At 34.5% G+C, this 23,389-nt stretch overlaps 1 protein-coding gene across 1 annotated transcript in view; it reads left to right on the top strand.

Moving 5' to 3' along the window:
• The window catches only part of PLS3 (plastin 3), a 38,875-nt gene extending 21,373 nt beyond the window's left edge, over positions 1-17,502 (top strand). The window contains exons 4-16 of the mRNA XM_011386164.2: positions 876-1,005; positions 1,519-1,651; positions 3,177-3,258; positions 4,017-4,182; positions 6,035-6,177; positions 8,617-8,712; positions 10,906-11,101; positions 12,284-12,362; positions 13,125-13,239; positions 13,448-13,581; positions 14,333-14,456; positions 14,690-14,814; positions 16,273-17,502. Of these exons, the coding sequence (XP_011384466.1) occupies positions 876-1,005; positions 1,519-1,651; positions 3,177-3,258; positions 4,017-4,182; positions 6,035-6,177; positions 8,617-8,712; positions 10,906-11,101; positions 12,284-12,362; positions 13,125-13,239; positions 13,448-13,581; positions 14,333-14,456; positions 14,690-14,814; positions 16,273-16,405 (1,656 nt within the window). The 3' untranslated portion in view covers positions 16,406-17,502. The remainder of the gene's footprint in view (positions 1-875; positions 1,006-1,518; positions 1,652-3,176; positions 3,259-4,016; positions 4,183-6,034; positions 6,178-8,616; positions 8,713-10,905; positions 11,102-12,283; positions 12,363-13,124; positions 13,240-13,447; positions 13,582-14,332; positions 14,457-14,689; positions 14,815-16,272) is intronic.
• The last annotated feature ends 5,887 nt before the right edge of the window (positions 17,503-23,389 follow it).

The following is a 23,389-nucleotide window of genomic DNA, read 5'->3' as shown; positions in this document are numbered from 1 at the left end:
TGGGCTAGATTTCAGCTTCTATTCATGGTTACTCTCCCAAATATAACCTGTTCTATGAACTTAAGATGTAGGCTGCACCTTCCGAGATATGTATGTGTGTATGTACTTATCAATAATGCTAAAGGCCTCTGAGTTATTTCCTATTTGTTCAGCAACTTTTTCACTAGGGTCATAAGTTTCTTTTGATAAGTGCACTTATGTGTTATAAATATCTTTTAAAGAAGTTTTTATGAAGATGCTACCCCTTGCTCTTGTTTTGCTATCAGTGGCTAATTTAGCCATGCACATTGGTAGATCAGGAACAAATTTGGGGTTACATAATCTCCAGTATTTAAGAAATATATAGACAGTTCTTGTTTTACTATCAGTGGCTAATTTAGCCATGCACATTGGTAGATCAGGAACAAATTTGGGGTTACATAAACTCCAGTATTTAAGAAATATGTAGACAGTTCTTTATTTATTATACCAATAAATAGGTTTTTTGGTTGAGTCATAAATTTTCATCTTTCTTTGCACTGAATTGTGGTTAAAGACCTTTTCTCTCCAGTAAAAGAATAAAGCCTTCCTTGTTCATAGAAAATTAACAGATTTACCTATGTCTTTGAACCACACTAGTCTTTGGCTTAAAGCGGATTCAATGCATGTGGCACTTAATGTTTTTGACAAGTGTGTGCAATTGACTTTCTGGCACTTCATTTTCAGTAGCAATATTGTTGTACTTGCTTAGCATTTTAAAATCTCAAACCTAGTTTTCCATATCTTTTAATGCTCATCATCTATGGGGAAAATTTTAAGTGATCAGTATAAAAGAAGATAAATATGCTTTATTCTACATAATTAATTGTGAATCAACAATATGTTTTAATTAATAGATTTTCCAAGAAGTAAAAAGCAGTGATATTGCCAAAACCTTCCGCAAAGCAATCAACAGGAAAGAAGGGATTTGTGCTCTGGGAGGAACTTCAGAGCTGTCCAGTGAAGGAACACAGCATTCTTACTCAGGTAACAGTTTCATGTGTGTTAAGTTAACATAATGAACTAAGTATGGTGCATTCTATAATATCAAGGAGGGGTTCTAGATTAACATTGCCTCCCAATTAAGAATATAGTAGAGATCCCTTGCAACATGTATTTGGACTTGTGACTAATACTTGTCATAAAGGCATTTTAAGTTTTTATTGTATGGCTTTGTTAACTTTCAAGAGACATGATACAACAATATATGCAATGACAAGCTTTATTATAGTAGAGTTCTACAGTAATATAAAAATAATTTTTAAATAATTTTGTAACTAAATTCTCTAAGAATCAGTTAACTCTGCCCTGCCCTTTTTGTTAATTTTGTAATTCCTAATAGCTACCGGGTTGCATTCAAGTGTCTGGATGTCCAAAGAGGATAACCACATATTTGTGACACATTAATGTTCAACATTACTAAACAACTATTTTAGGATTTAAAGTCAAATATTTAACCTAGAGTATGAACTGATTTCTTGTGATTCAACATAATTTTAGAGGAAGAAAAATATGCTTTTGTTAACTGGATAAACAAAGCTTTGGAAAATGATCCTGATTGCCGACATGTTATACCAATGAACCCAAATACTGATGACCTGTTCAAAGCTGTTGGTGATGGAATTGTGCTTTGGTAAGATGTTGGCTTATTTTATATCCAGATTTCCAAAGATGGTATTCCACATAATTGATGTATTTGTTTCTGGATACTTGACAACTTCGTCTTGGGAAATCGAATTGAAAATTGGTTCTGCCCATTTCATTTCATCTCTAGGTCTGTCCATGAAAGTACCACCAAAATGTGAATCTAAAACTCAGTCATTTAGCCTGGGAGCCTCATTATAAGGAAGCTCTCGGCTTCCAATTTCTTCTCACCACCTGAGCAAGTAGAGTATTACAACTTCGTTGAACATAAGTATGCCAGTATCTCTTTATTTTAAAGTATGATAGCTTCCCAAAAGGAAACAGGCTGCTCTTCAATTCTCACTCTCCAAGTACTTATTTCTGAAAAATGCATTTGTCACTGCTGCTGCCCCAGAGCCACCAGTATCTTGGTAGAAATGAAATAAGATTATCAGTATTTTGTCAGCTGATGCTTCTGTTGATAGAGGCCATGTAGCACAGGAGTTAAAAGCATGCCCCATAATCAGTCTGCCAGGGTTCATATTCAGGCCCTGCTACTTGGTAGCTGTGTGACTGTAATCAAGATTTCAGCCCCAATGCATTTTACTTTCCATCTACTATGATCCCTGTATTATTATACTTACCTCACAGGGCTGTTGTGAACAGTATTTGACTACATATTCTATTGCTTAGAACAGTGCAATAGATATATTTTAGATTACAGTGTGCAATACATAAAATTCCCTTTTTTTGCAATAAGGTCATTTTGCCTTGTTTGAAAAGCTGATTTAAAAAATGTAAGATATCCCCTGTTTTATCATTTATAGACACTAAAGAAATAATTCCCCATGTGTTTTAATAAAGATAATAATATGGTACTATTGATTTAATATTTAAATTTTGCATGAAAAGCAGCATGGTTTTTTTCCTATGCAGAATAACATGTTTTAGGGCATTATAAATATCTAAAATGTTAGAGTCTAACACCAAATTTTAACCAAATGAAAATCTTCCTAATAAGTCACAGATTCTAGCCTAATTAACATAACCTTTTTTTGTCTCTCACCACTACCTCATAATTTTGGCATGCAATAAATATTTGGTGAATGAAAGAATCTCATGCTTAACTAATTTTACCTCTTCGTGGATAAATGGCAATTTTTAATCATGAATTATATAATCTAGAAGAGACTCAATTTCAGTGTGGGATTTTGTCTGTTTTTAACATTTATTCAAGGTTTTTCTCAAATATTCAAGTTATTCATCCTTATAAAAGAATGTGGAAAATAAAAATAAAATAAAATAAAATGAGAAAATATGCTCCAATCCCCAACTCAGAAGTACTCAACTACTGTAAACATTTTAGTCTTTTTTTAATTTGCACTTTTCATATATATAATTTTTAGATCAACATGATAAAAGTCATATACTGCATTTATTTTTTCAAATTTCATGTGACATAAACCTTAAAATGTTTGCAAATATTTACAGACTCTTTGCGAATAAGTCAACTCATTGTTAAATTTTTGTTTCAGTAAAATGATCAATCTTTCAGTTCCTGATACAATTGATGAAAGAGCAATCAACAAGAAGAAACTTACACCCTTCATCATTCAGGTATGCATTGTTCTCCCCTCCTTCTTCCATGAAACTACTAATTGAGGACATGTTCTACAGACCATAGGCTCTGCACTTGTATCTTATCACTTAATTCTTACAACTCTGAGTTTCAGATTATTATCTAGATTTTACAGAGAAGAGAGCTGAAACACAAAAGTTTCTGAGCTTGCCTGAAGTTAATTATGGAACTGAAGTTCAAATCAAATTCCAAAGCCCTATGTTCTTTTCAATACACATTGTATTCAAACATATAGAAATAAGCAAATATATTTAAGCTCTTGATTAATTAGCACATTTAAGGATGGAACGCTTTTTCTTTTAAGTGGGTATTAGACTGACAGCAAAATTCCCTCCAGCAAGAACACCTCTTAGGATGTGGAGATTGAGAACTTCTGAACCTCCTTCAGCTTTGTGCAATAGACCTCTCATTAGGCATTTTAAGAAATATGACACTTAAACCACATGGATATACTTACTCTAGTTACTCAGCCTTTTCCTTTAGTACTTCCAAAAGGACTGAATAAAAATACCAAGTTCCCATGGAATTCTGAAAAGGACAGTAGCAATAAGGTTGAGATTTGTTTTAGCCGTGCTTTCAATAGCAATGTCTGAAATTTGTTTTCTGTGGATCATGTATGGCTAAAATTAATACAGGTTTTAATTTCCTCATTGAGTTATTTTCAGTGAAGGAAGAAGTACACTCCTAAAAAAATGTAAAGGTCAATAAGCAGGTGCTTAAATTGACTGTCTTGCAGGAAAACTTGAATTTGGCACTGAACTCTGCTTCTGCCATTGGGTGTCATGTTGTGAACATTGGTGCAGAGGATTTGCGGGCTGGGAAACCTCATCTGGTTTTAGGATTGCTTTGGCAGATCATTAAGATCGGTTTGTTCGCTGACATTGAATTAAGCAGGAATGAAGGTAATGGAACACAGTTGTTAATTTGAAAGTTGTTTATTGGTTATTTTCTTCTAGTCATGCAGACTGTCATGCTTTCACTTAATTGAGGTAATTAGGTGATAACAAGAATTAACATAAGGTAATGCTATAGTGTTATTGAGGAAAATAGCCTAATTATAACTTTCTTCTTTAGTAGTAATTAGCATTTGTCTGACACTTTAGAATTCATTTTGCAATAAAGACACAAAAGCACAGAGAGTTTAAGGAACTTTCCCAAGGTCCCAAAACTGCTATCTATTCTTTTCTGCTTTGTCCACCAAACCCCCACCCCATTACCACCCTTAGCTCTACCACTGTGCACCATCTCCTATTATTTTTAATTCTTTTTATATTCTATCATAGATTTAGAACTCTTAAAAATATTCTAACCTGCCCTTGATGGTCTCATACTTCCTGAACCAGCAAAGCATTATCCTGTTTACAGCATAGGTTTGTAAATCACAACATGGATTTGTAGAATTTATAACCACGTGCAGTACAAGTGCCATGGGATCCTAGGAAGTACTACACTATCCTTTCCTTATGAAGTTTAAAATAGTAAGCACCACTGCAAATCTTCATATTTTATTCCAGAAATCATCATCTCAATCCTCAGTTACTTTTGGGAAAGAATATTGAGGTTCTCAGTATTTTCAAGGTCTCAGAATATCTGTCAGCAGTCTTATTTTGCACATTTTTATCCATTATAAGATTTTTTTGCACTTTCAAGAATATATTGCACTTATACTTTCGATCCACTCAAAGGTACCTATACTTGAACAAGTACAGTTTTTCTAATTGCTGGCCTTTTTCACAGTGGTGTTTGTCTTGTTAAAAGAGATGAAGTCCATTGAAAAAGGAAAGGGAGGCAACATAGAAAAATTACATTGGCTCATGTAATAAATCAAGTAATTTATCTTTGACATGGTCTCAGGTACATAGATGTCAGGCTCTTTGACCTTTTAAAGCCTTTGACTTGGCAGAGATGAGGAGCAGAAGTAGGATTTTGTGCAATTGAACATGCTGCCTCTGTCCTCACTTAAATCCCTCAGTGCCAAAGTCACATGGTGTGAAGCGCAGAATCTATGAAAGATGAAATTTTCCTGATATAGGTATTTCATAGACGTCTTCAGAAATCAGGTGGTTTCAGTCTTCTTATTCAATATAAATCTATTTTATAAGGTAATTATTGCATAAGGACTACACAACTTCTTCATAAAACAATGCTTAAATTTAAATAATTCTCTATGCAAACACCCAGCCTCTACTTAACATTTATGGGAATATTTACAAAAAAAAAAACCCTCAGCTTCTTCCACGCATCCAATTCAGCAATGAAATCTTATTGAACAAATTTTACATGTTAGATGCTATGGAAAATGTGAAGTTGAATTATATTTCTTTAAAAATGTGTTAATTATACTTAAATATAACCGTCATAGTGTTTCTATGCTCCTTTAGTCAAAAAAAAAAGTAAAAGTTTCTACAATTTTAAATGTCATCCCCCAAATCTCTGATTATAATATTATTAAACAAGGGCAATTTATGTAAATATATGACATAATGTGAAAATGTTCATCTTAAAAGCTGTAATTTATTTGTTATTTAGAATATGAAGAATAATAAAGAAAAGAAGAAATTATAGCATTGTATAGTTGCTGTGTACTCTCATCAGATTATCTACTTATATTTATCTTTTATTAGACTATGAGTACATGAAAACAAAAAACTAGGTCATACTGGTTTTTGCACTAACAATGTCAAAAGACTGAATGAACTTATAACGGCCATTATCATATAATTTATTGGTCGTGCATTTCTTTTTTTCTTACAGCCTTGGCTGCTTTACTTCGAGATGGTGAGACTTTGGAGGAGCTTATGAAATTGTCTCCAGAAGAGCTACTGCTTAGATGGGCCAACTTTCATTTGGAAAATTCGGGCTGGCAAAAAATCAACAACTTTAGTGCTGACATCAAGGTAACTATGCAAAGAACAATAGCACTTCAGGTGGTATGTAATGATTTGAGAGATTTCATCCCAGCTTAACAGAGAGAAAATCCTACCAGTATATTACCAAGCCTTGTTCCTTCTTGCCCAGATGGTAGATTTCAGTAGAGAGATGGAGCCAAGTAAGTAAGGAGCATGCACATCAAGTCTAGCTTTCATTTTGTGGAAAAGAGTGAAAACATACGGTCCCAGCATTTTATATTCTGTTTATTTTTAAATATGGAGTAGAAAATGATGGGCCATGACTATTCTATTCCTAACTTCCTTTTCTAGGCTTCAGTGTACCTGTTAGTAAATATCTAGGAGAGAGAAGGAGCCTCAAGATCCCCCTTCCACTTTCTTATTTGCCTCCTCTCCTGTCATATGTTCCCACCTTTAGACATTGAGTTCTTCAGAGTACTGATGTCTCTGTCTCCTATCTCAGCCTTTGCCACAGTTCCCTCCTACTAAGCCCACCTCTAACACAACACCTGGCACATAAAAGACCTACAAATATTCCTTGTGTTGAATCGAATTCTGGAGCTTACTGCTCACCATGACCAGTAGGGGAAAACTAGCAAAGGAGGGAGACATTGGTAGCATTCCTATACCACGTGTTACCCTTGGCTTCAGGGAGAGAGGGCCAAAATTATCATAGCAGATATTGTGGAATTCTCATTAACTGACTGGACTCTCAAAATCCAGATGTTGGGACATAGGAAACAACCTCAAAAATCTTCACCAGATGTCACTGACCAGCAGGGCTATGAAAACAATAGACTGTGATAATATCAATTTATTCAGGAGTGAGAGGGAGTAATGAGATATTTACACTACTGACTTCATGGATAACCCCAAAATTATGAGACAAATTGGCCCTACCCCTTCTTTTAACTTGCACAACGTTTGGCCTGCCATATTTTGCTTCATATATTAGATATGTTCTTGAAAACCATTCGTAAGTGAATTTTATGTTCTGGCATGTATTTTAAATGTACAAAAGGAAATTTTACTTGAATATGAAGCCTGCTTTGAATATTTTTAAAAAGCAAAGGATTGTTCAGTAATGTGTAAAGGAACATCCAATTTATCTGTATTCAAGTTCAAATTTTCACCTGCAAAGCCCTTTTCAAGGTAGTAAATACAAACTATGCTGGGTTTGCTCTTTACCTGTTCTTCTCCAATGCATAGGATTAGATTATGAATTATTTCTGCACCTTTAGTAGGTAATTGTTAATGAAAGCATAATCACAACTGTCGTGCACTATTAGAAGGAAGTAAATCCTGTGACCACAAATGGTAGGATCTGTGTTTGCATTTCATGAATTGCTTTGAAATGGCTTCTACTCACCTGATTTCCTCCATACTTAGAATAATTTATGGCACTGTGTATCAAACTCACTTGAGTAGCTTGTTTAAGATGCAGCTTTCTGGGCAGCTCCCAGAGTCATCATATTTGGTAGGTATGGGGTTGGATTCAGTAATCTGCATTTTGAGCCACATCCCAGGGGATCAGGATGCACATAATCTCTAGAGTTTACTGTGAGAAACATTCCTTCTAGCCTGTCTGGACTATCAAGGCCCGGTAATAACAAACTATCATAGCTGGGAAGGTAATCTTCAGATATAGCAGGATTAAACAATCTTGACTCCGGCTCCTATCCTCTGATATTTCAGAGAGACAGAATTTTACTTGATATGGATGTTGAAGACCTTTATTAAGTATTTGCACTAGTATAATGGTTTTCAAGCTGTGTTCTGTGGAGTGTCCACACAGCTGAATTCATGAAGCCCACCCCTGATATGAGCAACACCACTTTATTTTAGGAATTAGGATTCTAAGTAAAAATGTTCAATTGATGAAAGAGTTCAGGGGCATAAAACAAAAAGGGATGCTTGTTTTTAATTAAGTATATTCATATCATAAAGAGTTAAATGTTATTTCACCAGCTTGAAAATTTTTGTCATTTAAACTTACAATTAAATACATCTTTAACACAGCTAATCTCTTCTCCATAGGTTATAATATATATTGTGCTTTGTAATAATGTAACCTGTTTATTTTCTCTTTCCCTATGCTTCCTGGATTTCTTCTCTCTCGCTTGTTTTTGCTTGCTTGTTTTATCTACCAAGCTTATTGACTTCAGTAATTCAGTGAAGGTACAGAACTAGTTACATGTTTACTAGCATTATTGTATTGATGACTCCAATAAATTGTAAAGTTATGACAAAATCCAGTTCATTCATACTCAAGGCAGACAAAGCCAGATAGATAAACTTTTCTGGGGAAAATATCTGTTAATTTAGAAGACAAAGGTTTATGCCATATATTCTCATAAAATCCAATGTAAATATCTTTCCAAACATGAGACAAATATACATTCCTTCTTTGTAAATGTGATCTCACTGACATTTTCAATTTATTTGTAGGACTCCAAAGCTTATTTCCATCTTCTCAATCAAATTGCACCAAAAGGACAGAAGGAAGGTGAACCACGGATAGACATTAACATGTCAGGTTTCAATGTAAGTATAAGTGCTTCTTTTGAATTTTACGATCTTATGAAATTGTTGTCAGTTTCTTATAAATACAAGAATTCTTATAATTGCATGTAGTCGAATTGACAGTTTTAAGTATTCTTTTAAAATTTATTGCTGTAGGTGTCATTCTGAGGCAGAAAGACAAGCTTTGATTTTTTTTGAGAGTTCATTAGTGAGTTGCATATTTATGGTTGTATTGGTTTTTATGGATGGCACAAAATATTCAAAACAAGTTTGGGGAAATAAACACTAGAGACTAACCTTCCCGAAGCATTTGGATTATAACCACAAAGATATATTTAATGACTACATATTCATATAAGCATCTGTAATACTCCTGTATTGAGAATAATGTGAGTATGTATACAAACTCCTGATCCATGAAATCCAATTTGGGTAATCAGTGTCATGGACCATGTTCCTTGATTACATCATCAATTTGTTCAATGACCTAGAATAAGTTGTTTTCCAAAATTGGATCTCATTTTGCTCATCCATAATGTCAGCATTTGGACTAAACTGTTTAGTCTCAAGTTTCTAGGATCCTCTGGTTCTTTCTACCCATTAAATATGGAGTGCATTCTACTAATTTTAAAAATCTACATTTCTAGCCTATAATGCAATAGGATTGAATGGATTATACTGGCTAAACCATTTATACTGCCCTTACCAGAAATGAATTTGTAACTTACTTGTTTGCTTATATTTCTGTTGGTATGTTAAATGTGAAACTCTTCAGCTCAGGTCACTGTTGGTATGAATGAATCACAGTCCTTTGCACACTCAGGGAGCTGTCTGGCATGGCTAGTCAGGTGCCTGGGTAAATGGTACCAGTATACTAACTAATTCTGATTCTGATAAAGCTCTTCAGTCAGTCCTCCTTGCTGATCTCCTATACTCCTTTCTTTGTCTTGTTTTTTCTTGGAATCCTTTAAGGATCACCCACTGACACTAGAGTTTAGTCTGAAATGTCCTGCTTAGCATTTAAGGAAGGCCCTATACAATCTTGCTCCATCTCTCCTAGCCAGTGTTATTTCCCACTGGTCTGGACTCCCCCATCCCCACCAAACTCATTTTATTTACCTTGGAGCCTTTGCTCATACTTTTCCCTTGGTTTTCAATATCCTTCATCTTTTTTAGCCTTATACTTTATTTACAACCTAATTTAAAAATCTGAACAATTTTAGTTTTTTTCTTCATTTTAAATTAAGTTTATTGGGTTTACATTGGTTAATACAATTATATAATTTTCAGGTATATATTATCATTTGACATCTGTATATTCTATTGAGTGTTTACCACCCAAAGTCCAACTTCCTTCAACTACCATATATTTGATCCTCTTTACTCACTTCACCCTCTCCCTACCCCGCTATATTTGACCCATTTTAGTCCGTCTACCTCCCCCGTCCTCCCTACTCTCTGGTAACCACTAGTCTATAGTCCATGTGCATGAGTCTCTGTTAGTTTGTCCTTTTCATTTGTTGCTTTTAGGTTTATATCCCACATATAAGTGATATCCCACATCATGTGATTTCTTTGTCTTGCTTTTTCTTGTTTTTGATCCTCTTTGTCCTTTGTCCTGAAAATCATGTGATTTTCAACTTTTCTATCTGGCTTATTTCGCTTAACATGATTATCTCGAGGTCCATCCATGTTGTCGCAAATGGCAATATTTCATGTCTTCTTATGGCTGAGTAATATTCCATTGTATATATATGTACCACAGCTTCTTTAACCAATCATGTATCATAGGAGACTTTGGTTTCTTCCATGTCCTGGCCACTGCGAATAATGCTGCTATGAACATCATTGTGCAAATATCTTTTCTGATATGAGTTTTCAAGTCTTTGGGGTAAATACCCAGTAGAGGGATTGCTGAATCATATGGTAGATCAATTCTTGATGAGCTTTGGTGTATGAGATATAATTCCAGTTGAGTTTAATATACTATGTACTTAGATCTACAATCTGGTGCCATCTAGAGTGTTTTCAAGGTACTGCATATCCAGCACTACCAACTTTTTTTTTTTTTTTGCATTCAAAACAATTTTATAATAAGTACCATATGTTGGCTAAGAGAAAGTAGAATTGTATACCTAACCTATCATTGTATGGAAATATGTCTATATTTTTAGTATGGCCTCTTAAAAATGTCTTCTTCTTTTACTTCAACAGGAAACAGATGATTTGAAGAGAGCTGAGAGTATGCTTCAACAAGCAGACAAATTAGGTTGCAGACAGTTTGTTACTCCTGCTGATGTTGTCAGTGGAAACCCCAAACTCAACTTAGCCTTTGTGGCTAACTTATTTAATAAGTACCCGGCACTAACTAAGCCAGAGAACCAGGATATTGACTGGACTCTATTAGAAGGTAATTAAAAGGTTTTTCCAATTCTAATGGGTGGGACTACAGAGCAGAAATACACAGGCCATGATGATTTCATAATCTTGACTTGATAAATTTCCTTATCTACTTTCTTTTAGCAAATGACTGCTAGAAGTAGACCCAAGGGCTGAGTAAAAACTGGCAGCTGACAGAAAAAGATGATATAAGTGAAGAAAGGAATGCTACTTTTAAAGTAGTCTAGGGCCACTTCATTTAAGGCCACATAGTAAACCAATGTTTTATTTGACTATTTTAGAGTTAGATCACTTTTTAAACTTCTCACCAGAAAAATGCACAACTGCATAAAATTTGATGTGTAAATTTACCATATTTATGTTTTATTCTTCCACAATCAGACTAACTGGAACTAGCCTCAGTTCCTTTCACACTGACCTACTCAGAAAATAATATTAATGTATGATAATTAATTAAGTTCAGGAAAGCAGAGTTTACCTTTTCCAGATTATACATGCATGAAATATAGTATTTAAAAATTAACAAATGCAAATAGTAGCTGTTGAGTATCCACTGGCATAGCTATAAAATTTTTAAATTTTATACTTTTGAAGTTTCAACTAGTTTGTTGCTGTAATGTAAGAATGTAAAAGGTCTATGGCCATGCCACCCCAAAAGTGCCGGATCTCGTCAGATCTTGGAAGCTAAGCAGGGTCGGGCCTGGTTAGCACTTGGAGGGGAGACTACCTAGGAATACCAAGTACTGTAGGCATTAAAAAAAAAAAGAATGTAAAAGACATACTTATGTGTAGCTTAATGTTTAAAAATGGGTAGAGGGAAGACATAAGGTTCATATGACCATAGCAAATTTTTTAAATAGAAACTAAATTTGATTACATTAGTTACTTTCAAGTATGGGGACTTGTGGAGATATTGAAGAAGTATTAAAGTGGGGTAGGGGATTATAAAAAGTTCCTCCAAGTTGGTTAACTGGTTATCATAAGGTTATATTCTTTAATTTTAAAATAAATTCAACAAATAAAAAATTAAATATGTATCTAGAGAATACATTTAGAGAGAAAGCTTGGAAGTTAATATTGGAGAAAACCTCTGGATCTATACAAAGGAAATAAAATAATCATATATGGGTTAATATATGCACATATACAAGATATTTAATAAATATATAAATTTTGTGAATATTTTTAATAGGAGAAACTCGCGAAGAAAGAACCTTCCGTAACTGGATGAACTCTCTTGGTGTTAATCCTCATGTAAACCATCTCTATGCGTAAGCCTTTCTACTGCTATGTAAACAGCTGTGAACATCATGAATGGGTTCTACACAAATAATTACAGCTGTAAACATTTTCTAAATGTTAGTTTGTAGTGAATATTTATATTTGAAAATGTTGAGTTGTGACTTTGTTATCATTTTCCAAATACACATAAGCCCCGATTATTTCTTTACACTGTCATCAACTATCAGTGATAGAATGCATAAATGTCTTTCTAGGGTGCAAATACCCTAGAAATTTGAGGCAAAGATCAGGGAATGCTTTAAGCAGACCATCCATGATGCCTGGGGGTGGGGGGGTCTTTGTGCTCACTGTTCTCTCAGCCTGGAATGTTCTTTTCCACATCTAATGCCTCACTCTCTTATTCAAGCCACTGATTCAGATCCTGACCACCACCTGCCACTCTCTAACCCCTAACCCTAGTTCTTTTTTTTCTTCATAATACTCATACGCACCCCAAAATCATATCTGTTTATCCATGTACTTGTTTATTATCTCTCTCTGGCTCTAATGTGAGGCCAGGGATTTTTCTCCTATGTGCTCAGCTTCTAGAACACTTCCTTGCAAACAGTAAGCTCTCAATACTTTTAAGTGAATCAGATGGTCTTGGTTCAATTTTCAGCATAGATTGATAGAAAATATGGGTATTATCTATGGTTTTATTTATCTTATTTGACAGTATAGTGTTACTGTTTTTAAGGAAACAAAAACCCAGCTATCTAAAAACACTGATTAAATTATTTTTAAATTGTTAGCGACCTGCAAGATGCCCTGGTAATCTTACAGTTATATGAACGAATTAAAGTTCCTGTTGACTGGAGTAAGGTTAATAAACCTCCATATCCGAAACTTGGAGCCAACATGAAAAAGGTAGATAATTAAGTTGCCACATATCTTTTTTACAGACTATTTTTATTTTAAATTTGTTTCTTGTGTTTGGAAATCTCTTAACTCTAAGCTTCTTGAGGATAAGAACTGTGTCTTGTTTATTTTTATGTGCTAAGCATCTAGCACCACACACGTGTATACAGATTAAACAAATTAAAATCTTTAACCATTTACTTTTGTGTGTTTGCAGCTAGAAAACTGCAACTATGCTATTGAATTAGGGAAGCATCCTGCCAAATTCTCCCTGGTTGGCATTGGAGGGCAAGACCTAAATGATGGGAACCAAACCCTGACTTTAGCTTTAGTCTGGCAGCTGATGAGAAGGTATGATACATAATTTTAGCTGTTTAAGGTTTAATCTAATACAGGTCTGTGATCTAGTCATTATTTTTTTTTATTTTTCCATTACAGTTGAAATTCAATCAATAATATAATAACTAGACCACTCATTATTTTTAAGCAAACATGTCAATGAATACACATTTGAAATTTTTGTATTTAGACTCTGAAATGAGCTTAAGTAATGAGTATATGTTGGATGTTCCCTGGGAGATGCCATCTTGAAAGTTAGGCAGCGGAACTATGACTATTTCCTTTTTTTCATAGGAAACCTGACCTGTGGACTTGAGCCTCATTTAGTGTCAGTGAATAGAAATATAGTTAGTAAAAATTATGAACATCTCATGTATCTATTTGAAAAAGAAGATCACTTAACTATAATATTGAAAAACATTTATTATGACTGTGGGCACCAGCCAAAACATAGCTTATTTTAAGTCATTAACACTGTTGGAATAGTACAAAATGTACCTGGTGTAGAGTGTTGGGCTTGCTCATTAAAGCACTGAAAATCTCCCTCCCCACATGCACACTACTACAAAGGGTAAATCAGTGGCAAGCCACTTCTAGTTGAAATATTTTTTTTTCCATATAGCATGACTCTCTTTCCATGAAATCTTTAGTTTTTTCAAATCTAAAGAACAAAAAAAAATGGAAGATAAAGCAGCTTCCTAATGTATGCGTTTTATTTCTCATTAAGTAGATTGGGACATTTTCTTCTGCTTTTTTCTTTTAGATATACCCTCAATGTCCTGGAAGATCTTGGAGATGGTCAGAAAGCTAATGACGACATCATTGTAAGCTGGGTGAACAGAACATTGAATGAAGCTGGAAAATCAACGTCCATTCAGAGTTTTAAGGTAAGAATTACATGTATGACTAGCACGATGTTTACTAGAAAGTTTCTATAACTTGGCATGTCTATAATTTGGAAGAACAACCTTTGGTTTCTTTGTGAGTCAGAATTATTGTTGGACCAATGGCAAGATTCTCTCTTTCAATTCGCTTGACTTTGTTTTTTGGGCAACTTTATATAAGCAATCATATGTTGATTTGTACATATTGAAATTCTCAGATTTTTCTTTTATACTAGGACAAGACAATCAGCTCCAGTTTGGCAGTTGTGGATTTAATTGATGCCATCCAGCCAGGCTGCATAAACTATGACCTAGTTAAGAGCGGCAATCTAACAGAAGATGACAAGCACAATAATGCCAAGTAAGGACTACTGCATGATATCCTAGCAAGAGCACAGGCTATGTAGTGAGGCAGATCTGCATTCTCATTTAGGTTATGCAACTTAAGAATGGTGTCTGTCACCTGGAGAAAACCTCTTTGAGCCTCAGATTCCTCATCAGTAAATGGGAGCAAAAATACTTACCTTAGATATTTTGAAATGAATAAAATATATAAGAACTTAGCATTGTGCCTGACCTAGTATTTACTCAATTAGTTGTTGCTTTAGTAGCTTACAGAAATAATGTAGTGTATGCTTCAGTGCAACTCAGTTACAAACTTACAACAAGGTAAAAATGGGCTAAGGATAAGAGGGTTCTGTCTCACTTCTTTTTTAAACCACATTATTCTCTAATATCTTTGTTACTGTGCATAGATCACTCTTATGAAATTTGTTGAGCTTATTATCTTGGTCCCTAAATGGGAAGGATGTTTAGCCCTCATCTGACAATATGCCTTGGAAGATTCTTGCATTTCAGCAATATTCAGAAGGCCTTTTCCACCTGTCTCTTCCATGCACCAAAGACCTTGACCATGACCTGGTTTCACAGGCAACCCATGAAAGCTTTAATAGTACACACTGAAAATCAGCCCAGAGCAGAGCTTCATAGGATAGCTAAGAAGCATTACTGCAAAACTTTGGAGTGAAGCACCATTATTTCTTCCTTCCTTGAAAAATATTTGTAGCATACGTGATAAATATTTAATATCTATAATATATAGAGAACTCTCGAAACTTCTTTTAGCAGAAACTTGACCAACTTTAAAGATTCCTGTTACAGAACACCTAGAAATGCCTCATATATTAATTGAGGCGTGCTCCTGCAAATTACCCTAGCTGGACAGGTCAGTTCTTTCTTTCCTTCCTTTGTCTATCCTTTCTATTCCTTGCTCTGGCCATTCTGGCCATGTGCCATGTAGACCCTCTACCCTCCCTTGAATATTTGGAAGTATTCGCTGCATCTACCAAAGCAATTTGGATTTTTCATCTGGCATAATTTTTCACCTCATATCTCTAAGGTAGATCACATGAGAGTGTCTGTTATCTTACTACATGCTTAATGAGAATATCAACATTGATCATATAGCCAATCTGAGTGATTTATATATATATACATATATGTATGTATGTATATAAGTAACATTTATTTTCATATCAAGTCAGGGCTCTAAAATTAATTCTCATTTAATATTGGAGAAAAAGAGTGAATAAATACTGTCCCAAATAGTAGAGCTTATAAAAACCTAGTGTCACTTAAGAGTGACTGCAAAAACAATAAAACAGAAAACAAAATAACAGAAAGTGAAATCGTTCCAATTTGAACTTTAAATATGGAAGCTTTATATACCAGCCAAATGATTATATAAGAGAAAATAGATCTCATATTGTATCCTCAACTGACAAGAATTTCATCTTAATTTTTGTTTCCTCAAAAATAGGTATGCAGTGTCAATGGCTAGAAGAATTGGAGCCAGGGTATATGCTCTCCCTGAAGACCTCGTGGAAGTAAAGCCCAAGATGGTCATGACCGTATTTGCATGCTTGATGGGTAGGGGAATGAAGAGAGTGTAAAATAACCAATCTGAATAAAAACAACCTTGTTCCCAGGTGCATGATTAGTAGGTCAGCTATTTCCAGGTGAAGTGCTCATGGCTTAAGGAACTGTTGGTCACTTAAAGGACCTTTAATTTTGATTGATTAACAAGACTAGCTCCTCATGAGAGTCCTCAGGGGAAAGAGTTTTCATAAAAACACCTCCTCTTTCCCATAGTCAAAGTTGGATTTATCAGGCACACCTGAAATGTGCTCCTAGCCAAATCATTTACTCTCCTAGGTTACTGCCCTTGACATTGCCCATTGCTGTATGCTATTTCTTTCCATATATCTTTTTCCCTCTTGGGATGTCCAGCTCTTGGGAATTGCTTAGATGATTGGATATGAATATTAGACAATAATTTTGCTTTCTGTTCAGTATGCTAGTTCTTATTCGAGAACTGTGGTCAGAGGGCATTTAGATATGAGTATCTTTTGCTTTATAGTACTGAAAATTTGTGGAAGTAACTAGCTGTGCAGAATGTAATAGAAGCTTTTCATATTCTTTTATTCTTAAAATCCATATCTTTTTACAGTATTCTTTCTACATGATCCTTTTTTGTACATTTAAGAATATTTTGATTACATTAAATAAGACTGCTGATTTTGCTACTTTTTTAAGGGGTTTTCAAGTAAGTAAAAAGCACATTACGGACAGAGGAAAATGTACCTTAAATTTGCATCTTCCCCCTCACACCCAAGCTATAAACAGTTGATATATTTTGTCTTAAAAACTTAGTTCAATATCTGCTTATTTGTTTTAAAACCTATATCATCAAACTCTCTCTAGATTTAAAATGCTATTGAATATGCCACTTCTGAGGAGAGAGTGTGCTCAGAACTTAGGATAAGGTAGGCCAACTGTGCTAAGTGTAAAATAGATTTTCTAATTTTACACCTAAGACAAGGAGATGTGGTCACTAAAAATAAAAATTAAAATATATGTAAGACTTATGTACTCTTGCTTTGTCAAGCTGTTTGCTATAGTTTTCAAGGTCATAATATTACTCTAACTCTGAAAAGTGATGTAATCTGAAAGCAATGTATTAGTTCAAATAAAGGCATTTACATAATAATTCGTCTCTTAGTGGTCCCTTAGTGGTGTGCCAATAATGTCTGCCAGATCTTTTTCTCCAATATTTTGACTCTTTCTGGTGTACTGTATAAAATGATGCTTGTTAAATTTAAGCTTTTGGAGCTGAATTACAAGGACTGAATTAAGGATATTACCAATGAGGAAAGATGGCTTTCTCCAACTTACCAAAATGTCCTTATCCAGTTCCTCCCTTTTCTTTCTTTCCCATCTCACTCAATCTTTTCAATGTTCTATGATAGGCAGAAGACCAAAACAGTGGGGATCTGAGCAACCAAGCAAAAGAGTTGGTTTATGGCAAGTTTTCTCAACCTCATCACTATTAACATTTTGGGCTGAATTTTTTACTGGATATGGGGGGAGGGGGCTGTTCTGTGCATTGCAGGAGGTTTAGCTGCATCTCTGCGTCTACCCACTAAATGTCAGTAGCACACCCCTAGTGTGTATACCAAATATGTCTTCAGACATGGCAAAATGTTCCATGGGGGGGCAAAATCATCTCTAGTTGACAATCAGTGGTTAATGGTACCATTTTAAGACTTCGTGTGAATGAGTAATATGAAATTCAGTCTTTTGAAGAACTGCATGGTGATATTATAAAATATTTGTATTTATAGTCTAAGGGTAAGAAAGACCTTCCTAAGTGTGATATAAATCCTAAAGACATAAAATAAAAGAACAGTAAATTTGACAATTCTACTTTTGCAAACGTGTATAAATAAATACAATAAACAGTCAAAATATAGGTGACCAAATATAGGTGACAAAAAAATATTATTCCTATATTGTCTTAGCCCATTTGGGCTGCTATAACAAAATATCATAAACCAGGTAGCTTATAAACAAATTTATTTCTCACAGTTATGTAGTTTAGGAAGTCTGAGATCAAGGTGCTGGCAGATTCAGTGTCTGATGAGGGCCTGCTTCCTAGTTCATAAATGGTGGAAGGGGCAAAGGGGCTCTCCAAGGTCTCTTTAAGAATGATACTAATCTCATTCATGAGGGCTCCATCACAAGGAAGATTTGGTTTCAACATATAGACACATTTAGTCTATAGTGCCCATATGGTAGATTTTCCCTTAATAGGAAAAAATTTTTCATTATACAAAGTCTGTATATATTTTTAAAACTTACACCTAAGTATTTCATTTTATTTGGAGTTTTTTCTTTTTCTTTTTTTTTTTTTTGTGAATTCCTTGGGATATTCCATATAGGTCAGCTCCAAACAAAAAAAGGTTATTTCTTCCCTTCCAATGTAAAAATTTGTTAAGAGATTAGACCTCATGTTAAACGTTCTTACCACAATAAATATTTTTAGACTTTATTTGTTTGTTTGTTTACCTTTTCAAAAAATAAATTTATTTATATATTTATTTACCTATTTATCTATCTATTTATAGTGACATTGGTTAATGAAATCCAGTAAGTTTCAGGTGTACAATTTAAGACTTAGGCATATATATGTTGCATTGTGTGTTCCACTCCCATACTTAGATTTTTTTCTGTCTCCATATATTTGACCCCTTTTATCCCTTCTACCTTCCCCATTCCACCTCTCCACTATGCTCTGGTAACCACTAGTCTATACTCCATGTCCATGAGTCTCTGTTTGTTTCTTCTGTTTGTATGTTGCTTTTAGGTTTCTATCCCACATAAAAGTGATACCAGGTGATTTTCAACTTTTTCTGTCTGGCTTGTTTCGCTTAGCATGATTTTCTCAAGGTCCATCCATGTTGTCACCAATGGCAGTATTTCATCTCAGGGCTGAGTAATATTCCATTGCATATATATACCACAGGTTCTTTATCCAATCATCTATCACAGGACACTGCAGTTGCTTCCATGTCCTGGCCACCGTGAATAATGCTGCTATGAACATCAAAGTGCAGATATCTTTTCTAATATGGGTTTTCAAGTCTTTGGGTTAAATACCTAGTAGAGGGATTGCTGGATTATATGATAGATAAATTCTTATTTTTGAGGAAACTCCATACTGTTTTTCATAGTGGCTGTACTACTTTTGCAGTCCCACCTGCAGTGTATGAGGGTTCCTCTCCAACATTTGTTGTTACTTGTCCTGTCAATTATAGCTATTCTAACAAGTGTGAGATGGTATCTCATTGTGGTTTGAATTTGCATTTCCCTAGTAGCTAGCGATGTTGAGCATCTTTTCATATATTTGTTGGCCTTTTGTATGTCCTCTAGGGAGAAGTGTCTGTTCAGGTCCTCTGCCCATTTTTTGTTTAGATCGTTTCTTATTTTGTTGTTATTGAGTCATATGAGTTCTTTGCATATTTTCGATATGAGGCCCTTACCCGGAGGCGTTGCTTGCAAATGTATTTTCCCATTTGGACGGTAGTCTCTTTACCTTGTTAATGTTTTATTTTATTTTATTTTAATTTTGCTATGCATAACATTTTAGTTTGATGTAGTCCCATTCCTTTATTTTTGCTTTTACTCTTCTTGCCTTCGAGGTCAAATTCAAAAAATCCTCTTTAAGTCCAAGGTCCTTGAGTTTAGTTCCTATATTTTCTTCTATGCATTTTATTGTTTCAGGTCTTATATTCAGGTCCTTAATCCATTTCGAGTTAATTTTAGTGTGTGGTGATAGATAATAGTCTACTTTCATTCTTTTGCAGGTAGCTTTCCAGTTTTCCCAGCACCATTTATTGAAGAGGCTTTCCTTTCTCCACTGTATATTTTTGGCATTTTTGTCAAAAATTATTTGCCCATATAAATATCGGTTTACTTCTGGGCTCACAATTCTATTCCACTGGTGTGCGTGTGTCTGTTTTGCTGCCAATACCATGCCATTTTGATTATTGTCGCTGTGTAGTATAATTCGAAGTCGAGCAGAGTGATGCCTCCAGCCTCATTCTTTTGTCTCAGGATGGCTTTGGCAGTTCGGGGTCTTTTGTGCTTCCATAGAAATCTGATGATTTTCTGTTCTATTTCTTCAAAAAATGCCAATGGGATTTTGATGGGAATTACATTAAATCTGTATAATGCTTTAGGTAATGCAGTCATTATAACTATGTTGATTCTTCCAATACAAGAAAACAGAATATCTTTCCATTTATTTGTAACTTCTTCTATTTCTTTTAATGGGGTCTTGTAGTTTTCATTATATAGGTCCTTCAAATGTCTCGATAGATTTACTCCTAGGTATTTTATTCTTTTTATTGCAATTGCAGAAGGAATTATTTTTTCCACTTCTTTTTCTGACACTTCCTTATTAGAGTATAGGAACGCTATGGATTTTGTATCCAGAGACTTTACTGTAATTGTTTCTTGTTTCTAGTAGTGTTCTTGTGGAGTCTTTAGGGTATTCTATATAGAGAATCATGTCATCTGCAAATAGTGAGAGTTTGACTTCTTGGTTTCCTATTTGGATGCCTTTTATATCTTTCTCTTGCTTGATAGCATTTGCTAGGCCCTTAAACATTATTTTGAATAACGGTGGTGATAATGGATAGCGTTGCCTTGTTCCTGATCTTAGAGGGAAGGTTTTTAGTTTTTCACCATTCAGTATAATGTTAGCTGAGGGTTTCTCATATATGGACTTTATTATGTTAAGGTACTTTCCTTCTATACCGATTTTGTTAAGTGTTTTGATCATAAAAGGAAGCTGTATCTTGTCAAAGGCATTTTCTGCATCTATTGATATGATCATATGGTTCTAATTTTTTAATTTGTTTATATGGTATATCACATTAATCGACTTGCGTATGTTGAGCCATCCCTGTGCCTCTGGGATGAAGCCCACTTGATGTATAATCTTCTTAATCTGTTGCTGATTTCGGTTTGCTAGTATCTTATTTAGGATTTTTGCATCTGTGTTCATGAGAGATATTGGTCCGCAGATTCCTTTTTTGTGTGTTCTTTTTACCAGGTTTTGGTATTAGGGTGATATTGGCCTCGTAAAATGAATTGGGAAGTATTTCCTCTGCTTCGATTTTTTGGAAGATTTGAGGAGAATAGGTATTAAATCTTTGAATGTTTGGTAGAATTCACTGGTGAAGCCATCTGGTCCTGCACTTTTACTTTTTCGTAGGTTTTTGATGATTGTTTCAACTTCCATACTGCTGATGGGTCTATTTAGATTTTCCAGTTCTTGATTCAATCTAGGAAGGTTGTATTTTTCTAAGTACTGTTTTATTTCTTCTAGCTTATTAAATTGGTATTACATACTTTTTCATAGCATTCTTGTATGATCCTTTGTATTTCTGCAGTTTCTGTCGTAATTTCCTCTCTTTCATCCCTGATTTTGTTTATTTGTATCTTCTCTTTTCTCTTTAGTGAATCTAACCAGGGGTTTGTCAATTTTATTAATCTTCTAAAAGAACCAGCTCTTTGTAGCATTTCTTTTTTTCGTCGTTGTTTTTTGTTTGTTTGTTTTCTATTTCATTTATTTCTGCTCTAATTTTGACGATTTCTTTCCTTCTGCTGACTTGAGGCCTCATTTGTTCTTTTCTAGTTTTTTTTTAAGATGAAGTGTTAGGTGGTTTATTTGGACTCGTTCTTGTTTTTGGAGATAGGCCTGTAATGATATGAACTTTTCTTTTATGACCACTTTTGCCATGTCTCAAAAGTTTTGATATATTCTACTATTATTATCATTTGTTTCTATGTATCTCTTAATCTCTCTTTTTATTTCTACTCTGACCCAGTTATTCTTCAGTAGCATGTTGTTTAATCAGTTCTTCTTGATTTCTTTTTGCAGTTGATCTCTAGTTTCAAAACATTATGATCAGAGGATATAGTTGGTATGATATCAACTCTTTTATATTTGTAGAGGCTATCTCTGTGTCCCAGTATGTGGTCGATTCTTGAGAATGTTCCATATGCACTAGGGAAGAATGCATAAGCTGTTTTGGGATGGAAAGCTCTGTAAATGTCAATTATGTCCAGTTGGTCTAATGTGTGTCATTTAAGGATGTTATTTCCTTATTAGTTTTCTGTTTGGATGATCTGTCAATATACGACAGTGGAGTATTTAGATCCCCTGCTATGATAGAGTTTTGGTCTGTTTCTCCCTCTAGTTCTGTTACTAATTGCTTTAAATATTTTGGGCTCACTGAATGGAAGCATAGATATTAATAAATTTTACATCTTCTTGTCGCATGATTCCTTTAATCGTTATGAAGTGTACCTTCATATTTTTCTTTACCTTTTTTCTTTTGAAGTATATTTCACCTGATATTAGGATCGCTACTCCCTCTTTTCTCTGAATGCCATTTGCATGAAATATCATTTTCCACCCTTCACTTTGAATCTATATTTGTCTTTGGAGTTGAGATGTGTCTCCTGGAGCAGCATATGGTCGGGTTTTGTGTTTTGATTCATTCTGCAACTCTGTGCCTTTTTATTGATGAGTTCAGTCCATTTACATTTAGGGCGATTATTGAAATATGAGGTCTTCTTATACCCATTTTATCTTTTGCTTTCTGGTAGCTTGGTGTCTCCATTGCTTCCTTGTCCTTGTGTTTCTGTTTTCTTTATTTTGGTTGGCTTTTGTGGGTTCTCCTTCTGGTCCTTCTTGTTTTATGCTATATTCTTCAGTTCTGAATCTTTAGCATGTGGTTGCCTTTGCGAATATGGAAAGGATAGTTATATATATGTAGCTGTCCATTTTCTTCTGCGCATGCCTTATCTCCATTCTCCTTTGCGAGTCTGGCTCTTTAAATTCTCTTCTTTTCATTCATTGTTATCTCAATTTGTTCCTATGTATGCTGAACGTTCATTACTATCTTGCAATAGCAATTCTCTTCTTATTATTTAAGCTTATAACGCCCTGTTCTTAGTAAGGATTGCACTCTTCTGTTTCTATTTGCCTAATTATGTTTTGTTTTTTGTTTTTGGATCATTTC

Source organism: Pteropus vampyrus, unplaced genomic scaffold (genome assembly GCF_000151845.1).
Source record: "Pteropus vampyrus isolate Shadow unplaced genomic scaffold, Pvam_2.0 Scaffold968, whole genome shotgun sequence".
Lineage (NCBI taxonomy): Eukaryota > Metazoa > Chordata > Mammalia > Chiroptera > Pteropodidae > Pteropus > Pteropus vampyrus.
This window is presented reverse-complemented; position numbering and strand designations above follow the sequence as displayed.